Source organism: Bombina bombina, chromosome 10 (genome assembly GCF_027579735.1).
Source record: "Bombina bombina isolate aBomBom1 chromosome 10, aBomBom1.pri, whole genome shotgun sequence".
Lineage (NCBI taxonomy): Eukaryota > Metazoa > Chordata > Amphibia > Anura > Bombinatoridae > Bombina > Bombina bombina.
This window is the reverse complement of record NC_069508.1, coordinates 14,007,733-14,022,522: the sequence shown is the minus strand read 5'-3', so window position 1 is coordinate 14,022,522 and position 14,790 is coordinate 14,007,733. Positions and strand designations below refer to the sequence as shown.

The window sequence follows — 14,790 nt, the reverse complement described above, 5'->3', positions numbered from 1 at the left end:
CACTGTCATTAGTACACTGTGACCCTAGTGGGGACTGAGTCCATAAGTCGCTGTCATTAGTACACTGTGACCCTAGTGTGGACTGAGCCCATAAGTCACTGTCATTAGTACACTGTGACCTTTGCAGGGACTGAGCCCATAAACATGTCACTGTCATTAGTACAATGTGACCTTAGTGGGGACTAAGCCCATAAACATGTCCCTGTCATTAGTACATTGTGACCCTAGCAGGAACTGAGCCCTTAAACATGTCACTGTCATTAGTACACTGTGACCCTAGCAGGGACTGAGCCCATAAACATGCCCCTGTCATTAGTACACTGTGACCCTAGTGGGGACTGAGTCCATACGTCGCTGTCATTAGTACATTGTGACCCTAGTGGGGTCTGAGCCATAAGTCACTGTCATTAGTACACTGTGACCTTTGCAGGGACTGAGCCCATAAACATGTCACTGTCATTAGTACAGTGTGACCGTAGAAGGGACTGAGCCCATAAGTCGCTGTCATTAGTATACTGTGACCCTAGCAGGGACTGAGCCCATAAACATGTCACTGTCATTAGTACACTGTGACCCTAGTGGGGACTGAGCCCATAAGTCACTGTCATTAGTACACTGTGACCTTTGCAGGGACTGAGCCCATAAACATGTCACTGTCATTAGTACAATGTGACCTTAGTGGGGACTAAGCCCATAAACATGTCCCTGTCATTAGTACATTGTGACCCTAGCAGGGACTGAGCACATAAACATGTCACTGTCACTAGTACACTGTGACCCTCGCAGGGACTGAGCACATAAACATGTCACTGTCATTAGTACACTGTGACCCTAGCAGGGACTGAGCACATAAACATGTCACTGTCACTAGTGCACTGTGACCTTCGCAGGGACTGAGCACTTAAACATGTCACTGTCATTAGTGCACTGTGACAATAGCAGGTACTGAGCACATAACCATGTCACTGTCATTAGTACACTGTGACCCTAACAAGGACTGAGCACATAAACATGTCACTGTCATTAGTACACTGTTACCCTAGCAGGGACTGAGCACATAAACATATCAGTGTCATTAGTACACTTTGACACTAGCAGGGACTGAGAACAAACATGTTACTGTCATTAGTACAATGTGACCCTAGTGGGGACTGAGCCCATAAGTCACTGTCATTAGTACACTGTGACCTTTGCAGGGGCTAAACTCATAAACATGTCACTGTCATTAGAACAATCATGTGACCCTAGCAGGAACTGAGTCCATAAACATGTCACTGTAAATAGTACACTGTGACCCTAGCAGGGACTGAGCACAAACATGTTACTGTCATTAGTACAATGTGACCTTAGCAGGGACAGAGCCCATAAACATGTCACTATCATTAGTGCACTGTGACAATAGCAGAAACTGAGCACATAAACATGTCACTGGCATTAGTACACTGTTACCCTAGCAGGGACTGAGCACATAAACATATCACTGTCATTAGTTGACTGTGACACTAGCAGGGACTAAGCACATAAACATGTCTCTGTCATTAGAGCACTGTGACCCTAGCAAGGACTGAGCACATAAATATGTCACTGTCATTAGTACACTGTGACCCTAGCAGGGGCTAAACCCATAAACATGTCACTGTCATTAGAACAATCATGTGACCCTAGCAGGGACAGAGCCCATAAACATGTCCCTGTCATTAGTACACTGTGGCGCTAGCAGGAACTGAGCCTATAAACATGTCACTGTCATTAGTACACTGTGACTCTAGCAGGGACTGAGCCTATAAACATGTCACTGTCATTAGTACACTGTGACCCTAGCAAGGACTGAGCACATAAATATGTCACTGTCATTAGTACACTGTGACCCTAGCAGGGGCTAAACCCATAAACATGTCACTGTCATTAGAACAATCATGTGACCCTAGCAGGGACAGAGCCCATAAACATGTCCCTGTCATTAGTACACTGTGGCCCTAGCAGGAACTGAGCCTATAAACATGTCACTGTCATTAGTACACTGTGACTCTAGCAGGGACTGAGCCTATAAACATGTCACTGTCATTAGTACACTGTGACCCTAGCAGGGACTGAGCACATAAACATGTCACTGTCATTAGTACACTGTTACCCTAGCAGGGACTGAGCACATAAACATATCAGTGTCATTAGTACACTTTGACACTAGCAGGGACTGAGAACAAACATGTTACTGTCATTAGTACAATGTGACCCTAGTGGGGACTGAGCCCATAAGTCACTGTCATTAGTACACTGTGACCTTTGCAGGGGCTAAACTCATAAACATGTCACTGTCATTAGAACAATCATGTGACCCTAGCAGGAACTGAGTCCATAAACATGTCACTGTAAATAGTACACTGTGACCCTAGCAGGGACTGAGCACAAACATGTCACTGTCATTAGTACAATGTGACCTTAGCAGGGACAGAGCCCATAAACATGTCACTATCATTAGTGCACTGTGACAATAGCAGAAACTGAGCACATAAACATGTCACTGGCATTAGTACACTGTTACCCTAGCAGGGACTGAGCACATAAACATATCACTGTCATTAGTTGACTGTGACACTAGCAGGGACTAAGCACATAAACATGTCTCTGTCATTAGAGCACTGTGACCCTAGCAAGGACTGAGCACATAAATATGTCACTGTCATTAGTACACTGTGACCCTAGCAGGGGCTAAACCCATAAACATGTCACTGTCATTAGAACAATCATGTGACCCTAGCAGGGACAGAGCCCATAAACATGTCCCTGTCATTAGTACACTGTGGCCCTAGCAGGAACTGAGCCTATAAACATGTCACTGTCATTAGTACACTGTGACTCTAGCAGGGACTGAGCCTATAAACATGTCACTGTCATTAGTACACTGTGACCCTAGCAGGGACTGAGCCCATAAACATGTCACTGTCATTAGTACACTGTGGCCCTAGCAGGAACTGAGCACATAAATATGCCACCACTGTCATTATTACACTGTGACCCTAGCAGGAACTGAGCCCATAAACAGTTCAGTGTCATAGTACACTGTGGCCCTAGCAGGAACTGAGCCTATAAACATGTCACTGTCATTAGTACACTGTGGCCCTAGCAGGAACTGAGCCCATAAACATGTCACTGTCATTAGTACACTGTGACCCTAGCAGGTACTGAGCACATAAACATGTCACTGTCATTAGTACACTGTGGCCCTAGCAGGAACTGAGCCTATAAACATGTCACTGTCATTAGTACACTGTGGCCCTAGCAGGAACTGAGCCCATAAACATGTCACTGTCAGTATAAATTGACCTTACAAATAATTAGCCCATAAACATGTATTTGCTTATAAAGTTGTGATAACCTATAAACATGTCACTGTCACTAGTTGGGACTCAGCATGGACTGATCAGATACGTTATGCTGTCCCTGTTCTTTCTTTGCTAAGTTTCACTCACACATAACTTCTCACTATGCCCTGTCCCATCACATGTAATGATTGTCACTGAGATGCGCAGACTGATAGATGTGCGTTTGTGTTACTGATGTGGCACAGTGCCGGCTCACTTAGCGTTTGTAGGACCTTGTTTTAGGATAAAGCCCTAAGGCTTGTTACCTCTCTAATGTGATTTCCAGCAGTACGACAGTTCTGAAACAAGGTGGCTTCATCACTTTCAAGCTCATGTTAGGAAAAATTTATGACTGTTAACTCCTAAATTGCATGTCCACAATCCTTCCGCTATCTAAATTCTCCTGCTAACATCTATATCACTGTTATAATTTACATGCCTGCCCTTTAAAACATATTTATTATGTTATCTCTTTAATTAAGCAAGAAAAAAAATCTGATATTTTTTTTAAAATATTAGTCTCGATCACAATCTAGAACGGTCACAATATTGCGTTTTCATATCTTCTCCAAACTCGCAAACGTGTTTTTGGATCCTTGATAAAAGCCCTATTTCTCATATTCTTGATACACACAAGCCATTTTCAAGTGATTTGTCAACACCTTTTTGAGCCCAGCTTTGACTTTTATAATTCAGCACCTCTGAACATTTTATAAATCCTTGAAAAGTCATTTTATACAACTATTTCACAACTATGCACAAACAGTCTATTATCTTGCACGTGTGTAATACACTCTGATTTTGCCACACTAGACATTATAGATGTCTATTAGCATACATGGTATCGATTCATTAAAGCTCCATTCTTCCCTACTGGAGAGGCTGTATACAGAGGACACGGCACATATTTACATATGTATATACATCAGGACCCCAACATCTAAAAATGTTGTGTTTTTATTTTAATATTCACTGTTGTGATTGTCACTTACAGGACTGGAGTCCTCAAAACTGGGTTTATACATTTACAACTTTAACAGGAGCCTACTGTAATCCGTTCCTATCTGCACTACTGCTAAACCATCTGAATGCATCTTTTATTTTGTCACGATAGGCAGACAGTGACCATCTTACTATCGCTAATATGGTCACATTTACATTTTCAGAAGTATTGTTTTTTTACAACATTTATTTCTATCACTTGTTAAAGAACAATTTCCATTTTGGTGTTATATGAAAACAAAATGGTGACTACGGGTTTCTATTAAAATGACTTCTAATATCTTTTTATACTGGATTTTAACATAACTGAAATGTTAAAGTACAAAATCATGAGTGTTTTTTAAAGCGCTTGCGCCTACATTATTGAACTCAAGATCATAAAGGCGCATTCCATGGGCTTCATGTAGGTGTATCCCCTATAAAAACCCGGTAACAAAGTTGCAGTCTTGTTTGCTGCAAGGCAGTGAGTGGATTCTTGCTTTGCAATTTAAGTAATGTTAAATTTCAGCATAAGAAGATATTCTGCCCATCCTGACACCATACAAGCTTCATTCAGGTGGGGTAGCAGTGGTGCGGATGGAACCAGATTACAATAGGTTCCTATAAAAGTCGCAATTGCACAATCCTATTTAAAACCCAGTTTGGAAGATCCTAGTACTGTTAGTTTCAATCATGACAGTGTGAATGTGACAAAGGGGCTCATTTTTTCAAGGGCCTTCAGGCTTGCCGGAAACGGCAATTATGAAGCAGCGGTCTTAAGACCGTTGCTCCTTAATTGGTCCGCCACCTCTGAGGCTGCGAACATCAATCCGCCCAATCATGTACGATCGGGTTGATTGACACCTCCTGCTAGTGGCCGATTGGCTGCAAATCTACAGGGGCAGCATTGTACAAGCAGTTCACTAGAACTGCTTGTGCAGTGTTAAATGCCGACAGTGTATGCTGTTGGCATTGAGCGATGTCTGGTGGACATGATACGCTACAGCGTATCATGTACACCAGACTTTGATAAATCGGCCCCATAGAATCAAAAATTAAAATAAAAAATAAAATTTCGGCATTTGAGGTGTTATGAAGTGAATATTGAAATAAGGTAATTGTGCCAAGAAACATATGGGATTCATATGGTTAATTAGTGATGACGATGGATTAAGATTACAATAGGTTAATGTCACACATGTGTATGAGTATTTCCCTTTCACAGTGAACAAAGGGGTTAAATGAATAGACCTTTACTGAAACCTTAAGAGGTGTGATCATTATATATATATATATATATATATATATATATATATATACCTACTATACCTATATATCTATATGACTAGATACAGTTATAGATATATACAGATATATATAGAAATATATATTTTAAAATACTAAGAACATTATTGTCAAAGTGAAGAATATTGGAATGCAAAATATTGACAATAAATACATGGTTAAAGTGATGCTAAACTTTACAGGTCTGGAATCAAAGTAATATTTTACAGGGACTTTAATTAATCATTTCTAATAAAGATGCGCTGTAGCTTACTATTTAATCTAGCCGCGCCATTCTAATATCCCGCACTCCATCCACCCACTTCAAATCTCATATTTCTTGTGAGCTAACGGTTTGATATGTTCTCCAATCCGTGCTCTTGTACAATAAAAGTGACATAGGGCTATAGCTCTGATTGGAGAACAGTTAAAGCCATTGGCTCACAAAAAATAGTTTGAAGTGGACGTCCAGAGCCAGCGGTATTAGAATGGCACGATTAAAATTTAATTTACAGCGCATCTTTTATTAGAGGCAATCAATTTTATTCCATCTAAAATATTATTTCGATTCCGGACCTGATTTTAAAACATGATGAGGCACAAACTGTTTTGCGCAAGCGATATAATCTTTTCACAAGCCTTTTTCATTGCGCTGATATTACAAGTTGGGCGAAATCGCTCCAAAGCAGCAATGCACTAATGACTGTTAAACCTGGTGTATGACTGTTAAGCCAGAGAAAGGATCCATCAGAGGGGGACGCTCCAATCCAGCTCCACACTGACGTCAGACGCCGAGTCAGGTTTTGCCGGCTTTGTCATCACTTCGCAGACGGATCAGTTTGTTTTGTTGAGCAGGACTCTGACTTTTGCCGCTGTACACCGGATGTTATAATAATCCAGACAATCATTTCTGCTTACCTGAGTGTAAGTTTTTATGTTTATTTGTTTCACTTATTTTAATAAATTACTCAAGCTTGGTTCTTTTTGCGCTTCTTTCTACTCCCTTGTTATAGCAGCAATGCACTAATGGTCTATAGCTGAACACATCTGCTCAGTCAATGATCAGTGGCATATGTACGTAGCTACCAATCACAGGCACACTCTGGAGCAGTGGTGTAGTGGGAGCTGACTTTAACTGTTTCCTTTCAGGGCTAAGCACATTGGTTTAGACACAATAGAGCATTTTCTTTTCGCATTTTATGACTATGTAATTCTGTGAAGTGATGGTTGTTGCGTTACACATCTGCGTTATGCGTTTCGTGTGCTTTTTCTGCAGGAAAGAGAAGTACTGAACACTTAAGATATTAACAGTGAAACAAAGGTTAAAAAACATAGAGATTTTATAATAGCAACACACAAATTAAGCGCTCAAGAATACGTCTGCTTCACGCAGTTTTATAACAGAGATTGCTGAACATAGACTTGGGCTGTGGTCAGAGACCAAATGCAAAGCAACAAAATTCACTATTACATTTAAGTTCCTCATAATTATGAAGAAGGACGTGAGCTTATATTTCTGTGTGAGGAAAAAGCAGAACAAGTCTGAAATAAATAAAGTGAGTTTAAAGAGCTAATTATGTTAAGAGGGGCAGAAAGTTATATCCTACACTACTGCATGTCAGATACAATCCCAGGAGTGACTTTATAACAGTTACAGATCTGATCCACCTTAAGAGATACCATTACAATCCCAGGAGTGACTTTATAACAGTTACAGATCTGATCCACCTTAAGAGATACCATTACAATCCCAGGAATGACTTTATAACAGTTACACATCTGATCCACCTTAAGAGATACCATTACAATCCCAGGAGTGACTTTATAACAGTTACAGATATGATCCACCTTAAGAGATACCATTACAATCCCAGGAATGACTTTATAACAGTTACACATCTGATCCACCTTAAGAGATACCATTACAATCCCAGGAGTGACTTTATAACAGTTACAGATCTGATCCACCTTAAGAGATACCATTACAATCCCAGGAGTGACTGGATAAACACAGTTACAGATATGATCCACCTTAAGAGATACCATTACAATCCCAGGAGTGACTGGATAAACACAGTTACACATCTGATCCACCTTAAGAGATACCATTACAATCCCAGGAGTGACTTTATAACAGTTACAGATCTGATCCACCTTAAGAGATACCATTACAATCCCAGGAGTGACTGGATAAACACAGTTACAGATATGATCCACCTTAAGAGATACCATTACAATCCCAGGAGTGACTGGATAAACACAGTTACAGATATGATCCACCTTAAGAGATACCATTACAATCCCAGGAGTGACTTTATAACAGTTACAGATATGATCCACCTTAAGAGATACCATTACAATCCCAGGAGTGACTGGATAAACACAGTTACAGATATGATCCACCTTAAGAGATACCATTACAATCCCAGGAGTGACTTTATAACAGTTACAGATATGATCCACCTTAAGAGATACCATTACAATCCCAGGAGTGACTTTATAACAGTTACAGATATGATCCACCTTAAGAGATACCATTACAATCCCAGGAGTGACTTTATAACAGTTACAGATCTGATCCACCTTAAGAGATACCATTACAATCCCAGGAGTGACTGGATAAACACAGTTACAGATATGATCCACCTTAAGAGATACCATTACAATCCCAGGAGTGACTGGATAAACACAGTTACACATCTGATCCACCTTAAGAGATACCATTACAATCCCAGGAGTGACTTTATAACAGTTACAGATCTGATCCACCTTAAGAGATACCATTACAATCCCAGGAGTGACTTTATAACAGTTACAGATATGATCCACCTTAAGAGATACCATTACAATCCCAGGAATGACTTTATAACAGTTACAGATATGATCCACCTTAAGAGATACCATTACAATCCCAGGAGTGACTTTATAACAGTTACAGATATGATCCACCTTAAGAGATACCATTACAATCCCAGGAGTGACTTTATAACAGTTACAGATATGATCCACCTTAAGAGATACCATTACAATCCCAGGAGTGACTTTATAACAGTTACAGATATGATCCACCTTAAGAGATACCATTACAATCCCAGGAATGACTTTATAACAGTTACAGATATGATCCACCTTAAGAGATACCATTACAATCCCAGGAATGACTTTATAACAGTTACAGATATGATCCACCTTAAGAGATACCATTACAATCCCAGGAGTGACTTTATAACAGTTACAGATATGATTCACCTTAAGAGATACCATTACAATCCCAGGAGTGACTTTATAACAGTGACACATCTGATCCACCTTAAGAGATACCATTACAATCCCAGGAGTGACTTTATAACAGTTACAGATATGATCCACCTTAAGAGATACCATTACAATCCCAGGAGTGACTTTATAACAGTTACACATCTGATCCACCTTAAGGGGGGACTAAAACCAATATATATATATCGTTTTTTTCATGATTCAGATAGAGCAGCAATTTTCTGATTAAAGCTTAGGAACCGGAGTTACGCCTGCTTATTGGTGGCTGGATGAATTTTAAATAAAGATACCAAGAGAACGAAGAAAAATTGATAACAGGAGTAAATTAGAAATTTGCTTAAAATTGTATGCTCTATCTGAATGATTAAAGTTACATTTTGACTAGACTGTCCCTTTAAGCTTTATTCCAGGGCTGGTACTATTGAATAAATATACCAATAATAAATGTATATTTGCAGAGATTCACGTCACTGTAAATGTACAGACATTAGTGCAATGCTACACATAGATCTACAGTTCCACTTCCATCTTCAATATTTTTATTTTTTATTCAGAAACACTCACTTCCCATTTTCACAGCAACAAAAAACAACCTTTATTCTTTAGAAAATGAGATGTTTATCACTATGGGCAAGATTGAGCACTAACTAAGGTAAAGCAAAGGCCACCTCATGTTAGCGCTGGTATTAGAAGTTAAATTAGCCCGAAAGCTCCCTTTTCCCATAGATATCTATGGGACGCACAAAAAAAGCTTTTTTTCCCTTGAGTGTTAACACAAAGGTGCTCTAGGACAACCATGCTAAAGCCCAAGGTGCGTTAGTCCAACTGCACTAAAGCCAAATGTGCGCTAGGCCAACTGCACTAAAGCCGAAGGTGCGCTAGGCCAACTGCACTAAAGCCGAATGTGCGCTAGTCCAACTGCACTAAAGCCGAATATGCGCTAGTCCAACTACACTAAAGCCGAATGTGCGCTAGGCCAACTGCACTAAAGCCAAATGTGCGATAGGCCAACTGCACTAAAGCCGAAGGTGCGCTAGTCCAACTGCGCTAAAGCCCAAGGTGCGCTAGGCCAACTGCACTAAAGCCCAAGGTGCGCTAGGCCAACTGCACTAAAGCCCAAGGTGCGCTAGGCCAACTGCGCTAAAGCCCAAGGTGCGCTAGGCCAACTGCGCTAAAGCCCAAGGTGCGCTAGGCCAACTGCGCTAAAGCCCAAGGTGCGCTAGGCCAACTGCGCTAAAGCCCAAGGTGCGCTAGGCCAACTGCACTAAAGCCGAATGTGCGCTAGTCCAACTGCGCTAAAGCCCAAGGTGCGCTAGGCCAACTGCGCTAAAGCCCAAGGTGCGCTAGGCCAACTGCGCTAAAGCCCAAGGTGCGCTAGGCCAACTGCACTAAGCTCAAGGTGTGCTAGGCCAACTGCACTAAAGCTCAAGGTGTGCTAGGCCAACTGCACTAAAGCTCAAGGTGCGCTAGGCCAACTGTGCTAAAGCCCAAGGTGCGCTAGGCCAACTGCACTAAAGCTCAAGGTGCGCTAGGCCAACTGTGCTAAAGCTCAAGGTGCACTAGGCCAACTGTGCTAAAGCCCAAGGTGCGCTAGGCCAACTGTGCTAAAACCCAAGGTGCGCTAGGCCAATTGTGCTAAAGCCGAAGGTGCGTTTGGAATACATCAAATACCTATGTTCTTCAATTAGAAGAAAATTTTATTTTCATTTTTAAATATATATTTTGACATGCAGTTTATGTTTTTTGTAACATATATATCTGTAGCTATATAGCTACAGTATATGAATATATATACATATAGATTTATATATAATAGTGACATTTTCTCTAATGAAAAAGTGAGAGCATACGAAACACGTTTAACCTTCTTTTGTCTTAATGGAATCTTTTTATGAGCACTAGAATAAAGTCTTTTTTATGCCAGTCTTTACCCAGACTTGCTGCGGAGTGCGAGGATATGGATCTTTCATTTATATGATGCAATAGTAAGGAAGTTTTAGGAAAAATTATATGATGCAATAGGAGGAGTTATAGGGAGGGTTATATGGTACAATAGGGGGAGTTATATGGAGGATTATATGGTGCAATAGGAGGAGTTATAGGGAGGGTTATATGGTGCAATAGGAGGTCTTATATATAAGGAAGGTTATATGGTGCAATAGGAGGAGTTATAGGGAGGGTTATATGGTACAATAGGGGGAATTATAGGGAGGGTTATATGGTACAATAGGGGGAGTTATAGGGAGGGTTATATAGTGCAATAGGAGGAGTTATAGGGAGGGTTATATGGTGCAATAGGAGGAGTTATAGGGAGGGTTATATAGTACAATAGGAGGAGTTATAGGGAGGGTTATATGGTGCAATAAGAGGAGTTATAGGGAGGGTTATATGGTAAATAGGAGGATTTATAGAGAGGGTTATATGGTACAATAGGGGGAGTTATAGGGAGGATTATATGGTGCAATAGGAGGAGTTATAGGGAGGGTTATATGTACAATAGGGGGAGTTATAGGGAGGGTTATATGGTACAATAGGGGGAGTTATAGGGAGGATTATATGGTGCAATAGGAGGAGTTATAAGGAAGGTTATATGGTGCAATAGGATGAGTTATAGGGAGGTTTATATGGTGCAATACGAGGAGTTATAGAGAGGGTTATATGGTGCAATAGGAGGAGATATAAGGAAGTTTATATGGTGCAATAGGAGGAGTTATAGGGAGGGTTATATGGTGCAATAGGAGGAGTTATAGGGAGGGTTATATGGGGCAATAGGAGGAGTTATAGGGAGGGTTATATGGTGTAATAGGAGGAGTAATAGGGAGGGTTATATGGTGCAATAGGAGGAGTTATAGGGAGGGTTATATGGTGCAATAGGAGGAGTTATAGGGAGGGTTATATGGTACAATAGGAGGAGTTATAGGGAGGGTTATATGGTGTAATAGGAGGAGTAATAGGGAGGGTTATATGGTGCAATAGGAGGAGTTATAGGGAGGGTAATATGGTGTAATAGGAGGAGTTATAGAGAGGGTTATATGGTGCAATAGGAGGAGTTATAGAGAGGGTTATATGGTACAATAGGAGGAGTTATAGGGAAAGTTATATGGTGCAATAGGAGGAGTTATAGAGAGGGTAATATGGTGTAATAGGAGGAGTTATAGAGAGGGTTATATGGTGCAATAGGAGGAGTTATAGGGAGGGTTATATGGTACAATAGGAGGAGTTATAGGGAAGGTTATATGGTGCAATAGGAGGAGTTATAGGGAGGGTAATATGGTGTAATAGGAGGAGTTATAGAGAGGGTTATATGGTGCAATAGGAGGAGTTATAGGGAGGGTTATATGGTGCAATAGGAGGAGTTATAGGGAGGGTTATATGGTACAATAGGAGGAGTTATAGGGAAGGTTATATGGTGCAATAGGAGGAGTTATAGGGAGGGTAATATGGTGTAATAGGAGGAGTTATAGAGAGGGTTATATGGTGCAATAGGAGGAGTTATAGAGAGGGTTATATGGTACAATAGGAGGAGTTATAGGGAAAGTTATATGGTGCAATAGGAGGAGTTATAGAGAGGGTAATATGGTGTAATAGGAGGAGTTATAGAGAGGGTTATATGGTGCAATAGGAGGAGTTATAGGGAGGGTTATATGGTACAATAGGAGGAGTTATAGGGAAGGTTATATGGTGCAATAGGAGGAGTTATAGGGAGGGTAATATGGTGTAATAGGAGGAGTTATAGAGAGGGTTATATGGTGCAATAGGAGGAGTTATAGGGAGGGTTATATGGTGCAATATGAACTGTAAAGGAGGTTTTTATGGAGCAACCAAATTGTATATACAAAAATATAAACTGCAAACAATTAATTTCAGTTTCATAGCATATACCCATAAAGTATGAAAAGATTTTATAAGCATTTAATTCTGTCATCCACACAACCACATCCTGTGTGGTAATTCACTTGTAATATGGCGCCCGGAAGAGGTTAAAAACACCTTCATTACTCACTCATAGCTAAAAAGGAATTCATATGATGGGTGTGCGTGTGTATCAAGAAAAATCTGCTGATACCTAATATTACCCTTATTTAAAAATATTAGCCAACTATTCACTGATACAGAACACACATTGAGTATCTATACACTGATAATGAGCACACTGTACTGTATAATGATGTGAGTATCTATACACTGATAATGAGCACACTGTACTGTATAATGATGTGAGTATCTATACACTGATAATGAGCACACTGTACTGTATAATGATGTGAGTATCTATACACTGATAATGAGCACACTGTACTGTATAATGATGTGAGTATCTATACACTGATAATGAGCACACTGTACTGTATAATGATGTGAGTATCTATACACTGATAATGAGCACACTGTACTGTATAATGATGTGAGTATCTGTACACTGATAATGAGCATACTGTACTGTATAATGATGTGAGTATCTATACACTGATAATGAGAACGATGTACTGTATAATGATGTGAGTATCTATACACTGATAATGAGCACACTGTACTGTATAATGATGTGAGTATCTATACACTGATAATGAGCACGCTGTACTGTATAATGATGTGAGTATCTATACACTGATAATGAGCACACTGTACTGTATAATGATGTGAGTATCTATACACTGATAATGAGCACACTGTACTGTATAATGATGTGAGTATCTATACACTGATAATGATCAAGCAACACTGCATAATGATAAAGTGATAACAGGCTTTTCTGTACATTTTCCTAATTATATACAACTGATAGGTATTAACCGAATGAAAGATACTTAAAATGATGTCATAAGCTATGTAACATCATTAAAATAGTAATAAAAGAAAAGTAAAATGAAATGTTTAAACACAGGTTACTTGAGCGTGATAGCGACGTAGAAGAATGAAACAATTTGCGAGGGACAGATAGTGTTAATGAGATATTGTAAGAATAAATGAGAGATAGGCACCGCACAGTATTCAAGTAAACTGCTATCATGTCACTCCTCACCATTTTTTGACATTCTCACACACTATTGATGAACCAGTTTCTTGAAGATGAATTAGCTGATCATGAATGCTCTCATTAAACGCAACTATCCACAATATCATGTATATTTTACCATTGTCCCTTATTACAAGCAGATTAATGCCATCTGCTGCACCACCAGTCTACCCACATCACTGCCCCTTAGTGCAGGGAGCGCCACATTCTGTTGCCTGTGCGCTTCTATAGGTACTGCCAACTTCTCAAGCCAGGAGTTCATCATGCACACTGATACCTTGACATTATTCTTACCTGAAGCTAAACTGTTCCATAGCAGGGATCCAATGAGTAGCATCCTCAAGTGCAAGACCATGGTGTCTGTGGTCCCTCAGGGTGACCGTCCCTATGATAAACACAAAGCAGCTGAGGTCAGACGCATTACTTCATTTAGAAAATTCAATAAATGTTTAAGAAAAATGCTTTATCCACGTACAATTTGACTTTCTTATCACTGTCTGGCAGTTTCCTCTGTGACACAGCGCTGGTTGTAGACCATGCTAAGAAACGTACAAAGTGATGTTCAGACCTACCTACTTCTTCAAAGTTTACAGGAAGTTGGGTTTAAACCGCGCTGTCATTTCCTTAGCTGAATACAGTGCACACATAATATCTTACAAAAATGGCTTCTGTTTGTGAGAAGCTGATTTAGAGAGGAAAAAAACAAACACTTTTGTTGTGGGTGCCGGGAAGTGTTGATTTCTTGCTCTGCAATATTTGCACAATCATCATATTCTTTAGGGGGCTTTGCTTAAAGTTCAGGTTGTTTCCAGGTGATTGTAACTTTACCTCATAACAGGAAACAAACACATAAACTGATGGTAGATAACT

At 40.1% G+C, this 14,790-nt stretch overlaps 1 protein-coding gene across 5 annotated transcripts in view; it reads right to left on the bottom strand.

Moving 5' to 3' along the window:
* Positions 1-14,480, bottom strand: part of PTPRC (protein tyrosine phosphatase receptor type C) — a gene marked incomplete at its 3' end in the record, with an annotated part of 312,862 nt that extends 298,382 nt beyond the window's left edge. For all 5 annotated transcript variants that reach the window (XM_053693805.1, XM_053693806.1, XM_053693807.1 and 2 more), the window contains 2 exon segments: positions 14,215-14,305; positions 14,396-14,480. In XM_053693805.1, coding sequence (XP_053549780.1) covers positions 14,215-14,275 — 61 coding nt within the window.
* Between the last annotated feature and the right edge of the window lie 310 nt (positions 14,481-14,790).